Source organism: Maylandia zebra, linkage group LG3 (assembly GCF_041146795.1).
Source record: "Maylandia zebra isolate NMK-2024a linkage group LG3, Mzebra_GT3a, whole genome shotgun sequence".
NCBI lineage: Eukaryota > Metazoa > Chordata > Actinopteri > Cichliformes > Cichlidae > Maylandia > Maylandia zebra.
Genome location: NC_135169.1, coordinates 31,670,068 through 31,689,354, shown reverse-complemented (window position 1 = coordinate 31,689,354; position 19,287 = coordinate 31,670,068). Strand labels below are relative to the sequence as shown.

The following is a 19,287-nucleotide window of genomic DNA, read 5'->3' as shown; positions in this document are numbered from 1 at the left end:
TCTAACATACATGCTGCTTCTGTTCTAGGACAAAAAAAAATACACACCCCTAAGAGAGAAATAAAATGAACAGACCAAAATATGAAATAAGAAATCTTGGTACAACAGGGAGCGATTTGAAAAATATGTGATGTTCTTGTCTAATCCGAAAGTCAGCGTACTGAGATAAAGCAGTGCTAGAAGACTGTTAACAGCACGACCATTAGGCAGGGAGGGAGAAAAACACAGTCACACAGGCAGCGGCACAGAGCTGCGTGCCGTGATCCAGGAGGAAGTGTCAAAGTATGTGGATGGAGCTGTCGGCCCTCCAGCTTAGCCTCTGCTTTCAGGAACATAGAAGTAACACAGAGAACGTCTTTGTTGTGTTAGAAACAATGACAGCTCTCAGCTAGGAGTCCATTCTCTGTGCTTGTCTCTTAGGTGTTTTCTTTCATGTTTTTTCCTGTTTGTGGTGAACTCTACTGTGGTTCCCTTTACTATTCTACTCTATTCTACATACTTATTGAGATTGGGTTATGCGCAGACGTTGCTTTGGAGAACTGGACGCAAATCGAAAATCTTTTACAGTGCGTGGCTAAAAACCTGCAGAAACAGATAAAGAACCATTAATTCCACCTCGAAATGACATAGTAGAAACTGCCGTAGTAGGTTTTCATTGTTACTCGGAAAGACTAGCTCTTTGGCGTCTGCGAGGAACCGCGAACAGATTGCGTTCCTGCTTGGAATGGTAATTGCTAAAAAGTTAATCCTACAGCAGTGGAAATAAAAAGGCTCAGCACCAACATTTGAGCTTTGGAGAAATGATGAATACATCGCATTTGGAGAGTCTGAGCGATAACAGACTCAATAAATCTGAGACATCCTGGAATCCTGTACGAGCATTTTTGAAAACAAAACAGGCCGTGCTGTTCCAAACAAGCTTTAATGCTGCATCAAGGATCACTGTTGTTAGAGGTGCTGTTTCTCTCTTCTCTTAAAAAAATCATTGGGTATAAAATTGTCATCGTACTTATAGCAGATCTTTTATTTATTTATTTTTTAATGGTGTCGCGTGTGAGTCTTGCAGTGCTAATTGGCTCCAGAGTCCCGTTAATCGTCTCTTTCCTGGTTGGCCCTGGAGGTTTACAACACCCTCACAATCTGACCCACGTCGATTTTTATCGCCCTGCCTCTCTCTCCCCTGCCATTTGAAGTCAACTTTTAAACGCTCTTTACTAAGAAACATAGATCCTCTTTTCTCACGCTCATTACCGTCTCCTTAAACTGGCTCTTTATGAGTTATTATTCTCGTTTGTATTTATTTTGCCTGTACTGTGTATTGCAACTTATTTCCACTCCCTTCTTTTGTAGTCACGTTTGTTTTTTATCTCCGTTACTCAAAAACACGTCTCAGACTTAGTAGTCGTCATATTTTCCATCCTGTTCTTACAGTGTTCCTGTGCACTAATGAGTCACCTGTAGTGTATTTAAAGGACAGTTGGGCTCTTTCTGGCTTTTACCTCCTAATAAATCCCACCGCTCTTTGATTTTATTAGTATTACGTTCCTATTTTTTGGGGCGAGGTTAAGGATGCTTCCTGAATCCTGACGGACAGACTGAGTAACGATCTGGACTCGGGTGTGTAATAAATTAATGAGTTATTGTGTTTGCAGCGTATTCCCTCCTCCATACGGGTTATTATTCTTGTGAGGAACAGTGCAGACTTTGATTAGGGAACGCTGTCGCTTCTTCCTATTGATCCTGTTTGTGATGAGCTGCAGAGATTGGCCGAAGCTTGTTAAACACCCCGCTGGCATTATAAATTCATTGTTTTTAGCTTGTTTGTGGACCGGCAGTAATGCATGACACCGCTGTGCTGAATGGATATTGTTTAATGGGCTGCTTTCTGATTGATTGGACGCTTTCTTGTGGTTCCTCTGCAGCTTTTTATGGTTTGTGCTTGATGTGATTTCAGAAGCAGGGACAGATGTTTCTAAAACTTTACAGACTTTTTCTTCTTTGATACAACTGGTTGTTTTTGAGCATTAAAAATATTAAAGACTTGCAATGGTTAAATGACTTTTTACATTCAAAAGGCTTCAAAAGAGGCTTCTTAAGAATGAGATACCAGCAAAGTATTATTTAACATTTTATCTGTTCGTATAATTACTTTTATTGATTTGTGTAGACAAGAATCAGGTCAGCCTGGACTGACAAAACTTTAAAAAAACCCTGACTTTATCAATATTTAGTACTTCAGAACCAAAGCAAATGTCCATCGTGTTCCACACCATGAATGATTGAAAAGAACTGAGGCAGGACAGAGTCATGCACCATGTACTTTATTTTTAAATTATTTACAATCTCTGCCCGCTTGCAGAGATCCCCGGACACGCCTCACTTCATCTTCCATTCGAGCTGTCAGGGTGCAATCAGCAGACATGGAGGGCGCTCTGGATGGTGCGTGACGTTACTTTGACCTGTTCAGGGTCCCTCACGCTACTAACAAGACCCACCACGCTCCTGCTGTCGGGCTAAATAAGTCAAGGTTGTGATGTTGTGGACAATGTTGCTGGTATATAATATGTGTTTGTGGTGTGCTTACCAGCCATGATTTCAGCTTTTTGACAGGTTACAGCAATAAACGATTTGGTTAGATTCAGAAGAATAAAAACTACACTGCAAAAACTCAAAATCTTACCAAGTGTATTTGTCTAATTTCAAGTCAAAATATTAAGTGAAAAAAATCTGCCAATGAAACAAGTGAAAATTATCTAGTTTGTCTGTAGTTTCAAGATTCACTGTCTTGAAATGTTGCTTTGTAGCTGTTTTTGTCTTATTTTAAGTGTAATGAGATGTTTTGACTAGAAATAAGACAAATATACTTGGTAAGAGTTTGAGTTTTTGCAGTGTACACCTACAGCGGTTCAACACAAGTCTTGAGATGATTGCTCTGAAGCAGCTGACATAAAACTATATGGGTGTTGGTTAGCACTCAAAACAGATATCACCTGGTAAACAACACTAAGTGAAAATGAAACAGCGATGAGTATGTAATTTCCAGTCCACCTGAACTGGAAATGTGAGATCTGTTGTTATTACTACACTGATTACATTGACCAGTATGTGAATACAACCCCTATTCCAAAAGAACTCTTTGACTCTTGTAAAAACATATAGCAGTCAGTGAGGCTGCTATATGTTCCAGTAACATGTTTGATATGTCTGTGACCTTCATGCCCATAGGACACACTATATTAAAAGCAGGCGTGATTCTTTCATGCAAATCACTGCATGGCCTCACAGACACTTCTAGAAATCTGTGTCTGTGAACCCAGCTCTCTGTGCCATTAAAGATATGTCATGCACACAGGAAGCCAGGGTTGACAAATTAAATGTAAACATGCACACTGAAGCATGTCGGGCAGTATCCTAGCATCGTTTTCAACACGGTAATGAATCCTATTTATTTGACTGCAATAGAGAATGCCTGGACCTCTCACTGGCTTTCCTCTTGCAGCTTGTTGCTGACTGTAACGGCTTTCTTTCCCTTGGCAGAAGCTGCCGTTTTAGGCAAAACCTCTAAAATCTCACTGTACACCAATAAGGATGTTTAAAAAAGAACTTTTTTAAAGGAGTCCCAGTGGGTCGAGCCTGTTCGACTGTGCAATATGATGAATGGATTCTGTTGGTGGCCTTCAAGTGTTTCTGCGGCATCTGTATATATATATTAAGTTTACTTGTGTCTGCAGCCACAGGAGGGTCAGAAAGCTCAGCTGCTGGCGGAAGATTAGAAAGCACCTTATCTCAGGAAGAATGAACTGAATATTCAAAGTACTGTGCAAAAGTATCAAGCCCTCATTTCTTTATATTTCACCAAGAAATTCGTGAAGTGGTTTATTAAAACAAAACATGAGCAAACATACAGGAAATATGTATGAGGTGAAAACAGAGAATGTACAACTCTGGTGAGCTTAAAAGTCAATATTTGAAATGCAAACCTTTATTCTTTAATGCAGTGTGAACTCTTTTTCTCTAAGTGCTCTTCAGGAATAGTTCTCCAGACTATTGACATTGATTTTCAATCCAGTTCTTGTGTAATTTGGCACACCTCAGCCTGTTCTCGCTGTTTCCCTTCCTTAAGAACACCTTCTTGACAGCCACCCTTCCACTGAGACCATGTCTGATGAGGCTTCAGTGAACAGTCGATGGATTGGCTGGACTATTTTGTTTCTCCTCCTATTTCTTAAGGATGTAACTTTCACATACTGTTCACCTGCTGTACACAGTCTAAACTAAACCTGCAAAGACATGTAGCCCCTGGTTCTTATTTGTATTAAGATAATAAACAATTCTATTATATCTGAGCTTCCTGGAGGATTCTTTCTGCACTGAGGAGACATGTTCTTGTCAAAATGTTATACAGTGTAGATTTTCTTTGGTGGTTTCAAAAGATAAAAATAAGATAGTGATAACGCCTCTTATCTGCCATTTGTTCACATGCACTGGGTCTGCATACAAAGCAAATCTGATGCGCAGAGCTTAGAGTCAAAGCCAAATAAATTTATATTTATATACAAATACAAAACAAAGTGCACAGTGAGGTAAAGTAAGGGGACACAATTTCAAGTAATTTCAATTATGAAACATTAATTCCCATACTGCACTTAAAGGACAAGTATGAAAAGATATGCATTGCACTCCTGGATGAAGTAGATTTTGTCTGTATTTTAGGGGTTTTTTCACCAACAGTCTGACTTTTGTTGGAAAGAAGCTCTTGTGGAAGCGTGTTGTATGCGTTGCCAGTTCTTCTCACCCCGTGGTGAACTGGCAACCTGTCCAGGGTATGTGTTGTCACTCTGTGACAGCTGGACCCCGCCGCCCTGGTGGCAATGAACTAAAGTCTGTCCAACCAGCAAAACTGATGGTGAAGCCTCTTAGTGTCTCGTGCACACTTTTAGAATTGGATGCACGTTCACGCTCGTGTGTCTCCTCCTGGGAAAAGTCGAGGCAGGGATTTTTGCTTGTGTGGGGTAACCCACCACACTGTGGAGCAACTATGCTATGGGCTTTAACCAGCTGAGAGTTACATGAGAATGTCCAGTTCCAGCAGATAGCTGCACCTCCCTGCTTCTGCTCCTGCTGGAGGTTTCAGGAGTTGTTCCTACCTCCCTACTGGATAACAATTAACCAGAGTATTGGAACTAGCTCTTTAATAAAGTGGGTTCTTTGTCGGTAAATTACTTTGCAATGACGCTTGTTCTCAATTAGTTATATATAAACTATAATAAACCAAACTGAATTCGTTACACATTAATTTTATTTGTGTACTTAAAAAAACATAATAACAACATCCTTGTGAGTGCCTTAATACGCCCTATTATGACGAATGGTGTGAGCTGTAAAAACTGTGCCGCTCACCACGGAGGCCGAAGCATTTCTTTTCTCCCCAGCCTTTGATTACCTCTGTCTTTGTACTCATTGTTAGATTTAAACGCATGAGTTGGTTGCTGTGTGCGAGTCCTCTCTACCTCTCCGTTTCTCCCTGGCTCTAAAAATAAAGATTTGCTTGCTTTGCGGTAATCAATGAAACGGGAGCTGCTTCACCCACTTGAAATATTTAATAAGAAAGTACAACAGACTCCAGGTCAGTTTTTAATAGGCCCGTGTAGGATGGGATATAGGGCCTCATTTATTAGCACAGATAAAACCTCTACTGTTCCAAACGGGCCTGTCAACACATCCTGTCAGCACTGCTTCGCACTGCCGTCCAAACACACTCACACACACATTCCCACACTCCTCTTTGTCATCTTTCTTATTTTTCCCACTGCTGCCTTCTCACATTTGCTTTGCCTTCTCTCCTCTCTCTTCTTTTTCTCATTTGCTCCTTCCAGCAGACACATTTTTTTCCTCCAACTAATTTCACCATCTCCTGTCCTCTTACCTCGCTCCTTTGTTCTCTCTCGCTAAATCTGCTCTGGACGATGTTCGAGTAGTTATTAGGTTTCCTGCCGCTTCCTCGCTGTCTTGTGCCTGTTTCTGTATGTGTGTGTTAATGAAATCCCCACCACCACCACCACCACCACCCACTCCCCTGGGCTCAGGTGGCACTCCTTTGACCGGCGAGCTCAGTGCTGCGGCTCAACATGAGGGCAAAGGTTGTAACCAGTTTCCCATTTACTGAATAAATTAGCTGTGTGGGCAGTGTGTGTGTGTGAGAAAAAAGGTTGCTCGACACACACATAAAATGGCTGCGGTTGTGTTTTCTGCCTGGCGCACACTGGCTCGGCCCTCTTAAAGGATATGGTCATATTACTCGGCACGGGGTCAAAGGTCAAAGCCAGCGAGGCACCCGATACAGAAGACGCTGTGTTCTCGCTGAGCTGCCGCTCGGCTTTCTTCTGTGTAAGACATCGGCCTCTCTGTGTTGTTTTGACACAATGATCGTCCTGTTTTGGGATCGACACACCGCGCACGAGCCTACGTCCGCAGTGGCGAATGTGTGTCACTCTCTATACTTACACGCCCAAATTTAGTTGGAGAAGGTTTCATTTTCATAGCTTTTATTTTAGACTTGTGACCCAGATTTTCTGACATCATCCCATGTCCCCATGGCTCGCCTATGCTATCAAAAGTATTACAGAGAGCCATGCACTATATTGCCAAAAGTATTCACTCGTCTGCATTCGCACATATATCAATTAAAGTGACCTGTCATTCTTAATCCGTAGGGTTTAATATAATGTCAGCCCACTGTTTGCAGGTATAACAGCTTCAGCTCTTCTGAGAAGTCTTTCTACAAGGTTTAGGGGTGTTTATGGGGACTTTTGACCAGTTTTGATCAACCCTGCAAGACGATTACCCGTTCACCAAACATTACACTTGGCACAATGCAGTCAGACAAGGACTGTTCCCCCGGCAACTGTCAGACTCGTCAATCACATCACCAGATGTAGAAACGTGATTGGTCGTCTCCGCTGCTCTACACCAGTTTCACTTTGTTATATACCACAAAACAGCTGACTGTGGAATATTTAGTAGTAAGGAAATTTCACGGAGTACACTGAGCTCCTGAGCGTGCTGTTCTTTCTCTAATGTTTGTCTGCATGCCTCGGTGTTTGGTTTTATACACCTGTGACCACTGAAGTGGTTGAAACAGCAGAAACACCAGCAGGCGATGGCCTCCTCATGAACCTCCAAAAATCTGGGAACAGGGCATCTAGTTTCGAGGTGATCTCTCCTGTGCCGTATGTAGTGCTTTAATGCATAGTGTATCGTATTTGACAGTTTCTGTGAGTTTTTGAGAACACATCATCCGTGTGGGTTTTATTTCCCCACTAAAAACCAAAATAAATTGCACAGTACATTTTAAACATATTTGCTCCAAAAAAGGAGCAAATATGATACAAAGAATATAGATTTTCATTGTCAGAAGGTTAAATAAACTCTCAACTATTTAATGGTTCGGGCTTTAAAGGGTTAATCCGCAATAATCGATACAGCCTGTAAAACTGAACTGGAGGACCAGTAAGCAGAGGGTAACTCTAATCGTATATCTTCTGCTGCCAGCTGTTCCTGTCCTTCCACAGTCTGAATATCTTCATGATGTTCCTTGACTGTTTCAGTGTGCTCTCCTCTCATTACCACATTAATACATTGTCTGATAATTCAGACTCACTGTGGCTATAGGATTTTTTTTATTAGTTCAGTAAGGAATGAAAATCAGCTTAAATGAATTTGATGGATGTAATGGTTTAAATGTGACAAATCCCACAGGAGAAGCCATCCTTTAAAAATCGTTTTGCCAGATCAATCCAGAGAGCCGGCAGTTTAAGCCAGTATTGAATTTTTGCATAAACACCACAGGATATCTTGACTTTGTTAATCCTGTGTAGTTATTTAAACTGTAATTGTAGCTCAAATCAATTTCAAGCATTCAACATTTTTATGTCACCATTCTGTCTATTGATATTAACAATTAGTAAACATTTCAGTGTAACACACTATAAACAGGGGTGCACAGTACAGCATTTGCATACAGTACTGTTCGCCCATCATTTCCTTATGTTTTAATAGGGAAATTGGCCATAGGTCCATTGATTGACAGTTTATTTACCAAGCTTCTAACAACCTTGAAAGTCCACATGTATTTTCCAACTCAGTCTGAACTCTCTTAGGCAGCTTTGTAGTCATTTCTGTAAGTAGCCTTTGGGAATAGTTCTCCAGGCTTCTTGAAGGACATTCAAAGCTCTTCTTCATATGCTTCCGCCTTTTGTTCTGGAGGCCTGAACATGGTGTTCGTTTGTCTGCAAATGCACACTGACTGGCAACGTAGCGCGAGAACACTGGTGGAGAAACCCCCGGCTGTCGTGCACCGTCAGTCTCTGTGGCGCAATCGGTTAGCGCGTTCGGCTGTTAACCGAAAGGTTGGTGGTTCGAGCCCACCCAGGGACGACCGCTTTTTGTACTTTTGAGCATAAAGCACAGAACACACGCCTAATGTCAATTTTGCTTTATACTCAGCGGTAACCTTGACATCATTGCTTACTTAAAAGTAACAACAAGCTTCTTTTTTTTTGCTAGACTTAGCGATATCGTTTCATTAAATATATAAATTTAAAAATACATTTATAAATGTATCAATATAAATGTATTTAGCCAAAAACGCCAGAATCCCAGGTTACAGCTCACAAAACTATTTCAGCAACCATCCAGCAGCTGATAAGCGACGATACCCAGCCCTACACACCAGTGACATAATCGAAACCATGAGAAGACAAGAAATGTGGTTTCCCCCGTCTTCTGGGCTGCAACAGTCTCTGTGGCGCAATCGGTTAGCGCGTTCGGCTGTTAACCGAAAGGTTGGTGGTTCGAGCCCACCCAGGGACGAGCAATTTTTGTGTTTAGGAGCAAATAATAAGTTTTGTGAAAAACACAGTGTCTAAAGCTAAAATAGAATATAAAGATATATATTTTTGCTAAGTTGTGTATTACGTGCAGTCACATCATTGCTTCATCTCTTATAAAATCTAAATAAATCGGTTTTGATAACCGACATTTCCTGTATATAATCTTTTAAGAAGTTTCAGATTCCGATGCTGGTTTTATTATTACATTATTATACCAATTAACTGGTGTAAAGTAAGTGGTTATATAATGATATAATTACAAGTACAGTTTTTAAATAGTTTCAGATAATTAATTGATAATAATTGGATTATGTGCATGTGATCAGTGTACATAGATTTGATTAGATTGATTATGTGCTCTACATTAATATACTACAACATTAAAATATGTCTATGTATATAATTTGGGTAAGACTCTGAAAAGTAGCTTTTACTGTTTATATTTAAGCAGCGTACTTTAACTAGATTTGAGTAAAACATTTTTTGTTACGCTAAATATTTATTTTATTTTCCGAGGATTTAATTAAAGAATAACATCACTTAGCGCTCTCTTAATAAAGCCAAACACTTCTCCTCTGAAGTGTTCTTCGTATAAAACAGGAGGCTGCAGTACCAGCTCGTGGACACTTGACGGCGGCAACGGGCGGAACGTCACTCTGACCTCACAAACATGGCGGCGCCCATTAGCAAACATTGTATTTCCGTTTCTCGAAAAGTGGGAAGTTTTCTGTTTAATTCAGCGTTTATTGCCCAGGCGGCGCACTGCTCTAACAACATGGACTGTCAGAGGCCCACAAAGGTTTGTCAGCACATTTTACCCTCTGTAAACACGTTTTTTTTGTTGTGTGGTGACGTTATTTTACGTTTTTGCGTTAAACATGAGTTTGCGAGCTGAAGCCGCTTTACCGCGGCGTCGCCGTCCTACGCAGTTTGCTGTGCACTTGTCAGGTGGCTCCAGCTGTTTTAATGTCCGCTCTGTCCTCCACAGCTGGAGTTTGCGGTGCAGATGACGTGTGAAAGCTGCGGGGAGAAAGTCAGAGCAGCTCTGGAGGGCAAACCAGGTGAGCAAGCACATGTAGAAAGAGCTGCTGACCCCCGCTGCATTGTTTACTTTCCTACAAACAGGGACTGCTGAAGTTTTCTGCATCCTACGCACTTAAAAGTGCAGTACAAACGCTGGTTAGCATGATTTTGCATTTCAATATTAAAGTAAACTCATTACACTAAGCAACAAGTGATGTTTCCAGAAAGATCCTGCATTTTTCTGCAGCGCCCACTGAACTCTAAGGGAGCATATAGTAGAGACGGTGTCATTTCAGCTGCTTCATCTTAACTGAATGCTTAGGCACTTCCATCAGTGCAGGCAACTGTATAATGCAACACATATGAAGCATCCTGTTTCCTGTTAAGTGAGTCAAACCATATTGAGCACCTGGCAATCCACAACCTTATAAGAAAAAATTATTTCATTTGTGATTTGGAGATGATGGTATTTCATACTGAGTGACCAGAATGGACAGAATTAGTAATGAGTCCATCAGAGGGAAAGCTGAAGGTTTGGCAGTTTGGTGACAAAGGCTGGAAGACGAGGCTGAGATGGTTTGGACATGTGCAGATAGGGCTGTGCGATATGACCAAACTCTCATATCCCGATATAAGAATTCTATCGGCCGATAACGATATAAATCACAAAAATGTAACATTTTCTGTAAATTCTGTGAATCTGGGCAGCTCGACTTGCGGGAAGTGTTTCCAGCTCCGCGTCATGTAGCTGGAGTCGAGTGTTCTAACCAATGCATGAAACTCTACATTTTTAGACATAAGTTGTAAATGCCGCAGTTTTCTTTGTGAGCATTCATTACTCAGCGTGCTGCGGGGGAAAGCCTGTTCTAATGTTTGAGTCTAAGGTTTATTTTTTAGCACCTGGCGGCTCTTTTTTACTTCTCATCCGTAAATAATCTGCTCTTTCACGTGATTCAGTTTATTCTGAAAAGTCTCAACAGGATCTTGAGCTTTATTGTGAAAGGTTTATGTGGAACATAAACAAGCGGACACGCGATGCTGTTACCTTGTTTTTCCTAAACACAATGCATAAAACCAGGTGCTTGTCCGTCTGTAGTGTGGTTATATTAAATATAAGAGAAAGAGGGAACTTTAAGAAATTAATATAGCCACTACAGTGTCCATCAAAACAATGAAAAAAAAATTGTTGTAAACAGTTTATTTTGCGACACCACGAAACAAACGATAGCGTAAAATGAAACATAGACGTTTTATATCATCATCCGATATATATCGTTATATCGAACAGCCCTATGTGCAGAGGAGGGATAGTGGATATAATGGACAAAGGATGTTGAAGGAAAAGAGGAAGATCACAGAGGTGATCATGGATGCAGTGAAGATACACGCAGGTGTTGGTGTGATAGAGGTGGATGTTAATGCTGGGTGCGATGGAAGCAGATGGTCTGCTGTGGCGACTCCTTAAGGGAGCCGCTGAAACAACAACATAACTTTGAAGAGAGAAAAACAACAGCCACTAATCTCACCACAACTAATAAAACTCTTATCAGGAAATAACATTCATGGTTCTGTCTCCAGCAAGTGTTGGATGTTATTAGAAAACAATAAAGCTTTAACATTTTCACAATAACAAACCAGCTATAGACTACATATTATACAGATATAAACAAGAAAATGTAGACACAACCCAATAAAAAAATAAAACCTTGCTAGTACCAGGTTGGACCAATTTATTTCCAGAACTGCTTTAATTCTTTGTGACACAACAAGGTACTAGAAACATTCCTCAGAGATTTTGGTCCACATGACAGCATCACACATCCACGATTTGAATCTCCTCCTCCACCACATCACAAAGGTGCTCGATTAGACAGAGAGCTGGTGACTGTGGAGGTCGTTGAATAAGTGTACCTAATGAGGGTAGATTTTCATTGATATAGATCAGTGTAAAGCAGTAAATCTAAGAAAATGAAAATCAGATAAATCCTAGGCAAACTGTTTCTGTTTTTAGATTATTCGCATCGCTGAACGTTCTCCTCAGCTGTCTGCATTCGTGTTATTCTCCGTCTGTCTGTCTGATGATGGTTTTGGTATGTTTGCAGGCGTGAACTCGGTCAGTATTGATGTCGGTCAGGAGCAGGTGCTGGTGGAATCTGCTCTGACCAGTGCAGAACTGCAGGCCCTGATAGAGAGCACCGGACGGAGGGCCGTGCTGAAGGGCATCGGCGGATCAGAGAAAGGTGAGGAGGAACGGCAGCAGGAGCTGCACGTGCCTGCGCTGGAGGTATCAGAAGCTTTCCAGTACCACAGCTGAGTCGGATTTATAGTCCTGTTTAATCTTGGGAAGAGTGCAAGAGTCCATGTACCAAACTGTAGACCGTGCAGGCAAAATACAGCTGATTAAATGTAATATTTGAAAATTGTAGTTCCCACTTATTTTGATGAATTAAAAACCGAGTGAATGCAGATAATATTTAGCCAGGTATTTGGGCCATTCCTTGCAGATATTCAGCGCGGTACAGTGTGGTAACTTTGAGTTGATTTATCGGACTTCCTGCTAAACAAAGATGCCTCATAAAACAGCCAAAATGGAGTTTCATTAGTTGAACCTCTGTTTGTGGTAGCAAGTCTCAGTCAGATACAGTCTGCTGATCCAATCACAGGTCAGTAACCGTGTGATTGCATGCACTGAGGGCAGTTTATGATTTAAACATGGACTAAATATCAGCTGATCTGCTTTAAAGTGTGAACACAAAGATCATCCTGACTACACCGGAGACCTCCGAGCCTTGTCTTCCATCCTTACTTAATCTGTGAAGCACAGCACTATAAGATAGGCACTCAGCCCCACAGCCTACCACAGTCTGCCTCTCCCTGTAGCTTTAAACTGGTTCATTTTATGTTGAGCTCACAGCTCCCTACAGATAAAATCTAATGTGAAGCAGTCTGATCACAGCCCTACCCCAACACAAGTAAGTGCTTCACCCTCTCTGTTTTTCCGTGGCAGATCTGGGTGCAGCGGTGGCCATGTTAGCCGGTGCCGGATCGATTCAGGGGGTGGTGCGTTTCCTGCAGCTGTCCGAGGAACGCTGCCTGATTGACGGGACCATTGACGGGTTGGAGCCCGGACCCCACGGTCTCCACGTTCACACGCTGGGAGACCTCACACTGGACTGCCTCAGGTTAGACCAGTGTTTCATACCAGTTTTATCAGCTCATCAGCATCGTGTAGAGTGTGAAGGAGATGGGGAATCATCGGTGATTTACACTTTTCCTAAGCTCAAACCTGGAAAGAGTCATGGTTATGAGTCTCGGGCCTTTTCACACCCATAGTTTGTTTACTCTGGTCCGAATCGGTTGACGAGTTTGTAAACTTTTAGCTTTTCTCTGCGGTTTGGTTTCTTTTCCCGCAAAGAAAAATCTGTGTGGTCTGACCTGTGATGTGAAAGAACAAAAAACGGGGTTTGTGGTACCGAGGCAAGCGATGACCTTCAAAACTCCCACGCATACGTACGGGCTTATGTTACAGCTGTCAGTTTTAATTATCTCATCTGTGTCTCTGAGAGACATTGTATACTGTTGTACCCATGAGCCTCAGCTCTTATTGCCTCGGAGAAGACGGCAGCGAGAGATGAAATTATTGTGTAATGTAATTATGGTTTTAATTAAAAACAGGGCTTTAGCGGAGTTCATCTGAAATCCCGCTGATTTAGCGTGTTAATGGGACAGTGTGTCATTTTAAGCTTCCACTTGTCAGTTTAGGCTCAGTAATTCAATTAACCGAGCGCATATTGACGGGCGGCGTTAACTGTTGCTCACAGGCGTGTAGCTTTAGCATTTTTATTCTTTGTTGACGCCGTCCTGCAGAGATGTAAAACGTATCGGACATCAGGGGGAGTAAAATACGCTCGTGTGAAGTCTTTGTCGTCAAACTCACAAATGAGAAAACTGAGGGATCCATCCATCATCAAGTCCCTCACACCTCTACCTGTTTTCATTACTTTCTGCCTTATACACTCACCAGACATTTCATTAGGTACACCTAGACTCCCTTTTTCCTTCAGAGCCGATCAGACCAGGCGACGTTCTTCTGATCTTCTCTCGTCCAGTTATAGTGACTCAGGCCTGATTTAGGCTTCTGTAGAGGATCTTTATGGAGCCTACGATGTAACCTGCGTTACAAGTGGCGGACATGCTGGCATTTATGCTTGTGCTGGTGTGTTACATGTTAATTGCCATGTGTTCGTGTAATGTAAAGCTAACCGATGGAAACAAATAAAATGTTGCCATTGTTTTCCTCCTCGGTCCCCGTTCTTTGTTACTTTTACTATTTTAGTAACTGTTGCCGTCTTATCAACTTGAACCAGTCTGACCTCTGAAATCAACAGTAAGGTGTTTTCTCCCACCGCTCACCAGATGCTACAGTATATTAAACATGGCCAAAGTTTAAGTAGGAAACACCCCGGACAGTCTATACCAACTCCAACAATAACATTATGGAAGGTGGAGATGATGATCATGGATCCCTTTTATAGAGAGATGCTCAAACTAATTTATGTTCCATATATTTGATTCCCATCATGCTCTCCTTTCTCTGCAGTTGTGGAGAGCACTATAACCCCTTTGGGAGACAACACGGCGGTCCAGAGGACTCCGACAGGGTACGATAAATTACTTCTTTAGCTCGCTCTAAAATAACCTCTCCATAAAGTCATTCATTTTCATAAGTAGAGCGATCAGCAGTGCTAGGATCCTTGTGTCATAAATTCAGACTGTACCTCCTTCTGGCTTGTATTAAAATGTCAGCGGAGGCCAAATGCGAGATGCGATAACTCGCTCAGATTGCCAAACACGTCCCAGAGGAGCCGTTTTGGGCTCTTCTGCTCCAGGTGCTAAATTTTAAATGAAGTGTGTGAAAGAGTTGTAACTCTGCCTTGCTGTTAACTCCTTATTTTTTAATAGTTTTATACTTCACTGAACCACTTGACGTACAGTTAAGTTTTCACAGGTACTGTTTTGTACACAGCATGTCGGCGATCTGGGAAATGTCATCGCTGGACCAGACGGGAGAGCCTCATTTAGACTGGAGGACGGTCAGCTTAAGGTAACACAGAGTTATATTTGGCACTCGTACTTAGCCACAGGAGCTGAACAGCGTGCCTTGGTCTGTTTGCCTCCAGGTGTGGGATGTGATTGGTCGATCACTGGTTGTGGACGCAGGTGAGGACGACCTGGGTCGAGGAGGTCACCCTCTCTCCAAACAGACTGGGAACTCTGGAGAAAGGTGGGTGTGAAGGTGGTTTGTGTTAAACATGCGTAGCTTCAGGCTGGTTTCCAGTTCATTCATGGATTCACTTTGCTTTACATCACAAAACAGCAGTTATCGGCCGTTTTCATCACCCACCATTGAAGCCAATTGTCTTCGACAACAAGTAAATTATTTACTTTGTAAAATGTGAAGAAAATAAATATTTCGTGCTCACTATACTGTTGGAACATCAGCAATACATTAGCATTATTGCTGAAAAACAAAGTAACCAGTTAGCATTAAAAAGATTTGTGCTAACTTTGCTCACATTTTACGACAGTTTGAGCAAAAAATCTCCAGAATCATCCATCCAACCTGTTTCCACCACCTATGTGTTCTGGTCACGGGGAAACTATCTAAGCAGAGATGGCTCCGAGACCTCCATCTCCCCAGCAACTCCCTCCAGCTCTACTAGGAGGACCCTGAGGCATCGCCAAGCCAAATGAGAGATATAATCTCTCAGTTTGATCTGGGCTTTCTCCCACATTGCCTAAAACTCCTCACCTAGGAAGCATCCAGGAGGCATCCTAGTCAAACCAAACCACCTCAGCTGTCTCCTTTCAATGTGGGCTCGCAGCCTCTCTACCCGTCTCTAAAGGAGATCCTTGACATCCTTTGGAAGAATCTCATATCCGTTGATTAATCACAACTCATAGCCTCAGGTGAGGGTAGGAATGTAGATCCGGCGATAAGTAAATAAAGTAGCTTCGCTTTCACGCTTGGCTCCCTCTTCCTCACAGCAGACCAGTAGAGCATCCATGTTCCTACAGATGTGACTTGGAACTTCTCCACTGCTGACAGTAACTCATCCCAACTCAGAGCGGGCCCTCCTAACTCCACTGGCTGAGAACCACAGCCTCAGACTGGGAGCTGCGCGTTTTCATCCCAGCATCTTCACATAGTTTTCCATCCTCTGCCTGCCAGAGCTGAAACACAAATTAGTGAATGAAGTCATGATACAAATCTTTTTTTTTTTAGCAAATATTCGTTCTAACAAAAACAGATTTTTGACAAGCTCTGGATCAAAGCTAAGCTAATGAGGAAGTGTTGGTTCAAAGCAGGAGTACGTTGGTAGTCCGTGGAGAGCTCCAGGCTATCCGTCTACCTCCAGAGAGCGTCTGTTGTCAGATGGGTGCAGTATCAAAAATATGTGGTGCAGCCAGTCTGTTGCTGTTTCATCTGAACAATGAAAAGCGTTCACTACAGCCACTCCCTGTGCTGCTCAAGCTGTACTTTTGTATCTTTGATGGGTTTTTCCACACTTGTCCCACTCCTGGTGAGCTCCACTGTCACCTCATTCCCTGTTCAGGCCCACTTGTCAACAAATCAACATTCAGACTCCACCCACCCCCACAAACCACTCCTCTATGACTGCAACACCTCTCTACATACCTGTGAGAGAGAGAGAGAAACCCCACAAAGCAGCTGGACTACACCACCTGTCTCCATCCACGCCGAAGCACCACATCCTCCTGTCTCCAGAGTCACCTTCAGCACCTCAGTGGAGACGCGTCATGAGCCAGCCTGCTTCAAAGCCCCGACCATTACTGCTGTGCTGAGTCCATCCTCACCTCCATGATTACCATCTGGTGCTCAAGGACAGAGTCTGACGGCAGCGTCGCATCTGTTCCACCAAGAGGGCGATTCGCTGCAAACAGCCTTCTCTGCAAGACCCTGCATGCCTCCAGGACCCGAGGCAGGCAACAAACATGGTTCCTGTCCCTCCTGCATTGGTCATAGAGTTTTTGAGTCGTACAATGTGCCTAAAATAATATTTGCATATCCAAATGACGTGTGTATATAAGAGCTGTTATTTCTGTTATTAGTAACGAGAGGAGGAGAAACAGATTTGTCAGACTGCTGTAAATTTCCTGGCCACCTGTAGACTATCTGCTAGTTTTATTAAAGCCCTCTAATGTTAAACGCTCTACTCTGCTGCAGCACTCGAAGCTTTATACAACGTGCCCCCATCGCTCATTCACACCCATACAAGCACTTTTTTTTTTCGCCTGAGTGCTTTCTATCTAACATTCACACTTCAGTGAATGCATCGGAGAGCAACTTAGGGGGTCAGTATCTTCAGTATTTTGCCCAAGGATACTTTGGCATGTAAAGAGGAGCAGCCTGGGCTCAAATCACCTGCCTTCTAATTAGTCGATGGCTGCTGTAGCTTCTGAACTACTCTTAATAGCTGGGTAACTCCTCTGTAACTCCTGTAGACTGCCAGTGTTACAGAGGTCATCTGCACCTTTGTTCAAGACCAGGAAATGTTTGTTTTCACTGACTGACTAGTGTTTGATTGCTGACATTGCCCAGTTCTGTGCCAGTAATCCTTTCACCTGGATATCAGTCATGACCACAGCACTCAGTGTTTTTGTGATTAATTAACTAAAATCTCAAAACTTAAGTAATGAAAAATGCAATGTGACGTAACGCTGGTATCAAAATTATTATTTCAGGCACTTTAAATTGGTCAACTGTAGGTATTTTAGGTATTTTAAATTTCTTTGTTCTTTTTTGTTTTGTTGTTTTTTTCCCCTGTGCAGGCTGGCCTGTGGGATCATCGCCCGATCGGCGGGACTTTTCCAAAATCCCAAACAGATTTGTGCCTGCGACGGCGTCACGCTGTGGGAGGAGAGGGACCGGCCAATAGCTGGGAAAGGTCGGAGCAAGAACAACCTGGAGACACCGGCGGCACACCTGTGAACCTCTCAAACCTCTGGACACTGATGAGAGTTTGAACAAGGGGGACAAAAAGCGTCTCGAAGAGAAAGGCAGATTGTGTTTCTCGGCGGAGCGCGAGTGCTGACGCGAGGAAGACAGAGTCCTGAAGATTACTGCACTGATGACCAAACAGCAATGAATGGACTTAATTTCGTGAAAATGCTCTTTGTGATCAAATCAAACGCTCTCTGCAGTTGCTGTTTAATGTTTTTCTGAGCATTTTAAACATGTCAACTCATCAGCAGGATGTCTGTAAATGTTTTCTCAGCTACAGATTTAATTTCTCTGTGTTGCCGTCCACTTGCAGGAACATGTGAGTAATTATATAAGCCTCTCTAAAAAACTTGTCATCTCCATATATTTGAGTTTTATTAAGTAGAAAAATTAAAGAGGATGTGATGCGGACGATTATTATGATTGCTCATAGGTGGGTCACGAGTAATGATATTTGTTTTAAGTAGAATATACAAAAAGTTGTTGGAAAACCAAATCAAATCCTGAAATTCCAGGATCGCTGAGATGTGTGTGTTTGATTTTAAAAATATTTAGAAAAAATCTGTGATGAAGGGGGAGACCGTCCCTCTCTCTGTGATCAACTCTGCAGGAGAGTTTAAAACGAGCCCAGGAGGGAGAGTGAAATTCCTTCCAGAGTGAAAGGGGGCGAGGGGGGGGGGTTAAAAAGTGACAGAGGGAGTCCTTGAAGGATTGTGTGCTCAGCTGTTTTTCTTTCCAACATGGAGAGTGAGGTTAGTGTTCCTTTATCACTGCTGCAGAGGGCGTTTGAGCCACACAGAGAGGGCAGCTGACAATCTCAGACACCCCCTCTCTGTTATCTTTTAGGAAAGTCGGACGGGTGAATCATGAAGTTGTCCAAACTGCTGCCCCTGCATATACCTCAGCCACATGTTGGTGCGCTGTCTGTGTCTGTGGCACATTTTGGATTGATTTTTTTTCCTCCAAATCGAGCATCTGTCTTGTTCTGCTGATGCTCGAATAAGTTTATCGAATTTCCCAGTAAATGTTCTGTCATTGTCCCTTTCTGTTTGAAGTGGCTGGGCTTTGAATGAAGACTCATTGTTATAGCTGGACACCCAAAAACAGCTGTATTTTTTTAATCTAATATCAAAGCAGGAAGCACAAATCCAAATGTTTGATTTACAGCTAAATAAATCAGCACAACTACGGATCAGTTAATAAGTGTGTCTTTTTAATTGGGACCACTAGTGCTGTGTGATACTGTAAATACAGGGCCAGGATTACTGATACCGATACTTTTAACCTATAAAGGCAGCTTATGTATTAGAGAGCAGTGTGTCATGCTTTATGAGATGAATCATCATC

General features: G+C 42.4%; 1 protein-coding gene and 2 non-coding genes across 3 annotated transcripts; all 3 read left to right on the top strand.

Annotated features, from left to right (window-relative positions):
* The first annotated feature begins 8,362 nt into the window (after positions 1-8,362).
* Positions 8,363-8,436, top strand: trnan-guu (transfer RNA asparagine (anticodon GUU)). The gene has a single exon. It is a non-coding gene; the product is annotated as a tRNA-Asn (tRNA).
* Positions 8,437-8,797: 361 nt separating this feature from the next.
* Positions 8,798-8,871, top strand: trnan-guu (transfer RNA asparagine (anticodon GUU)). The gene has a single exon. It is a non-coding gene; the product is annotated as a tRNA-Asn (tRNA).
* A 652-nt stretch (positions 8,872-9,523) lies between these two features.
* On the top strand, positions 9,524-19,252 carry ccs (copper chaperone for superoxide dismutase). The gene is made up of 8 exons (XM_004570672.2): positions 9,524-9,690; positions 9,880-9,952; positions 12,017-12,154; positions 12,922-13,096; positions 14,515-14,575; positions 14,941-15,018; positions 15,095-15,198; positions 17,769-19,252. Exons 1-8 carry the CDS (start codon positions 9,562-9,564, stop codon positions 17,926-17,928), a joined length of 918 nt encoding a protein of 305 aa, XP_004570729.1. The 5' UTR covers positions 9,524-9,561; the 3' UTR covers positions 17,929-19,252.
* Positions 19,253-19,287: the final 35 nt, after the last annotated feature.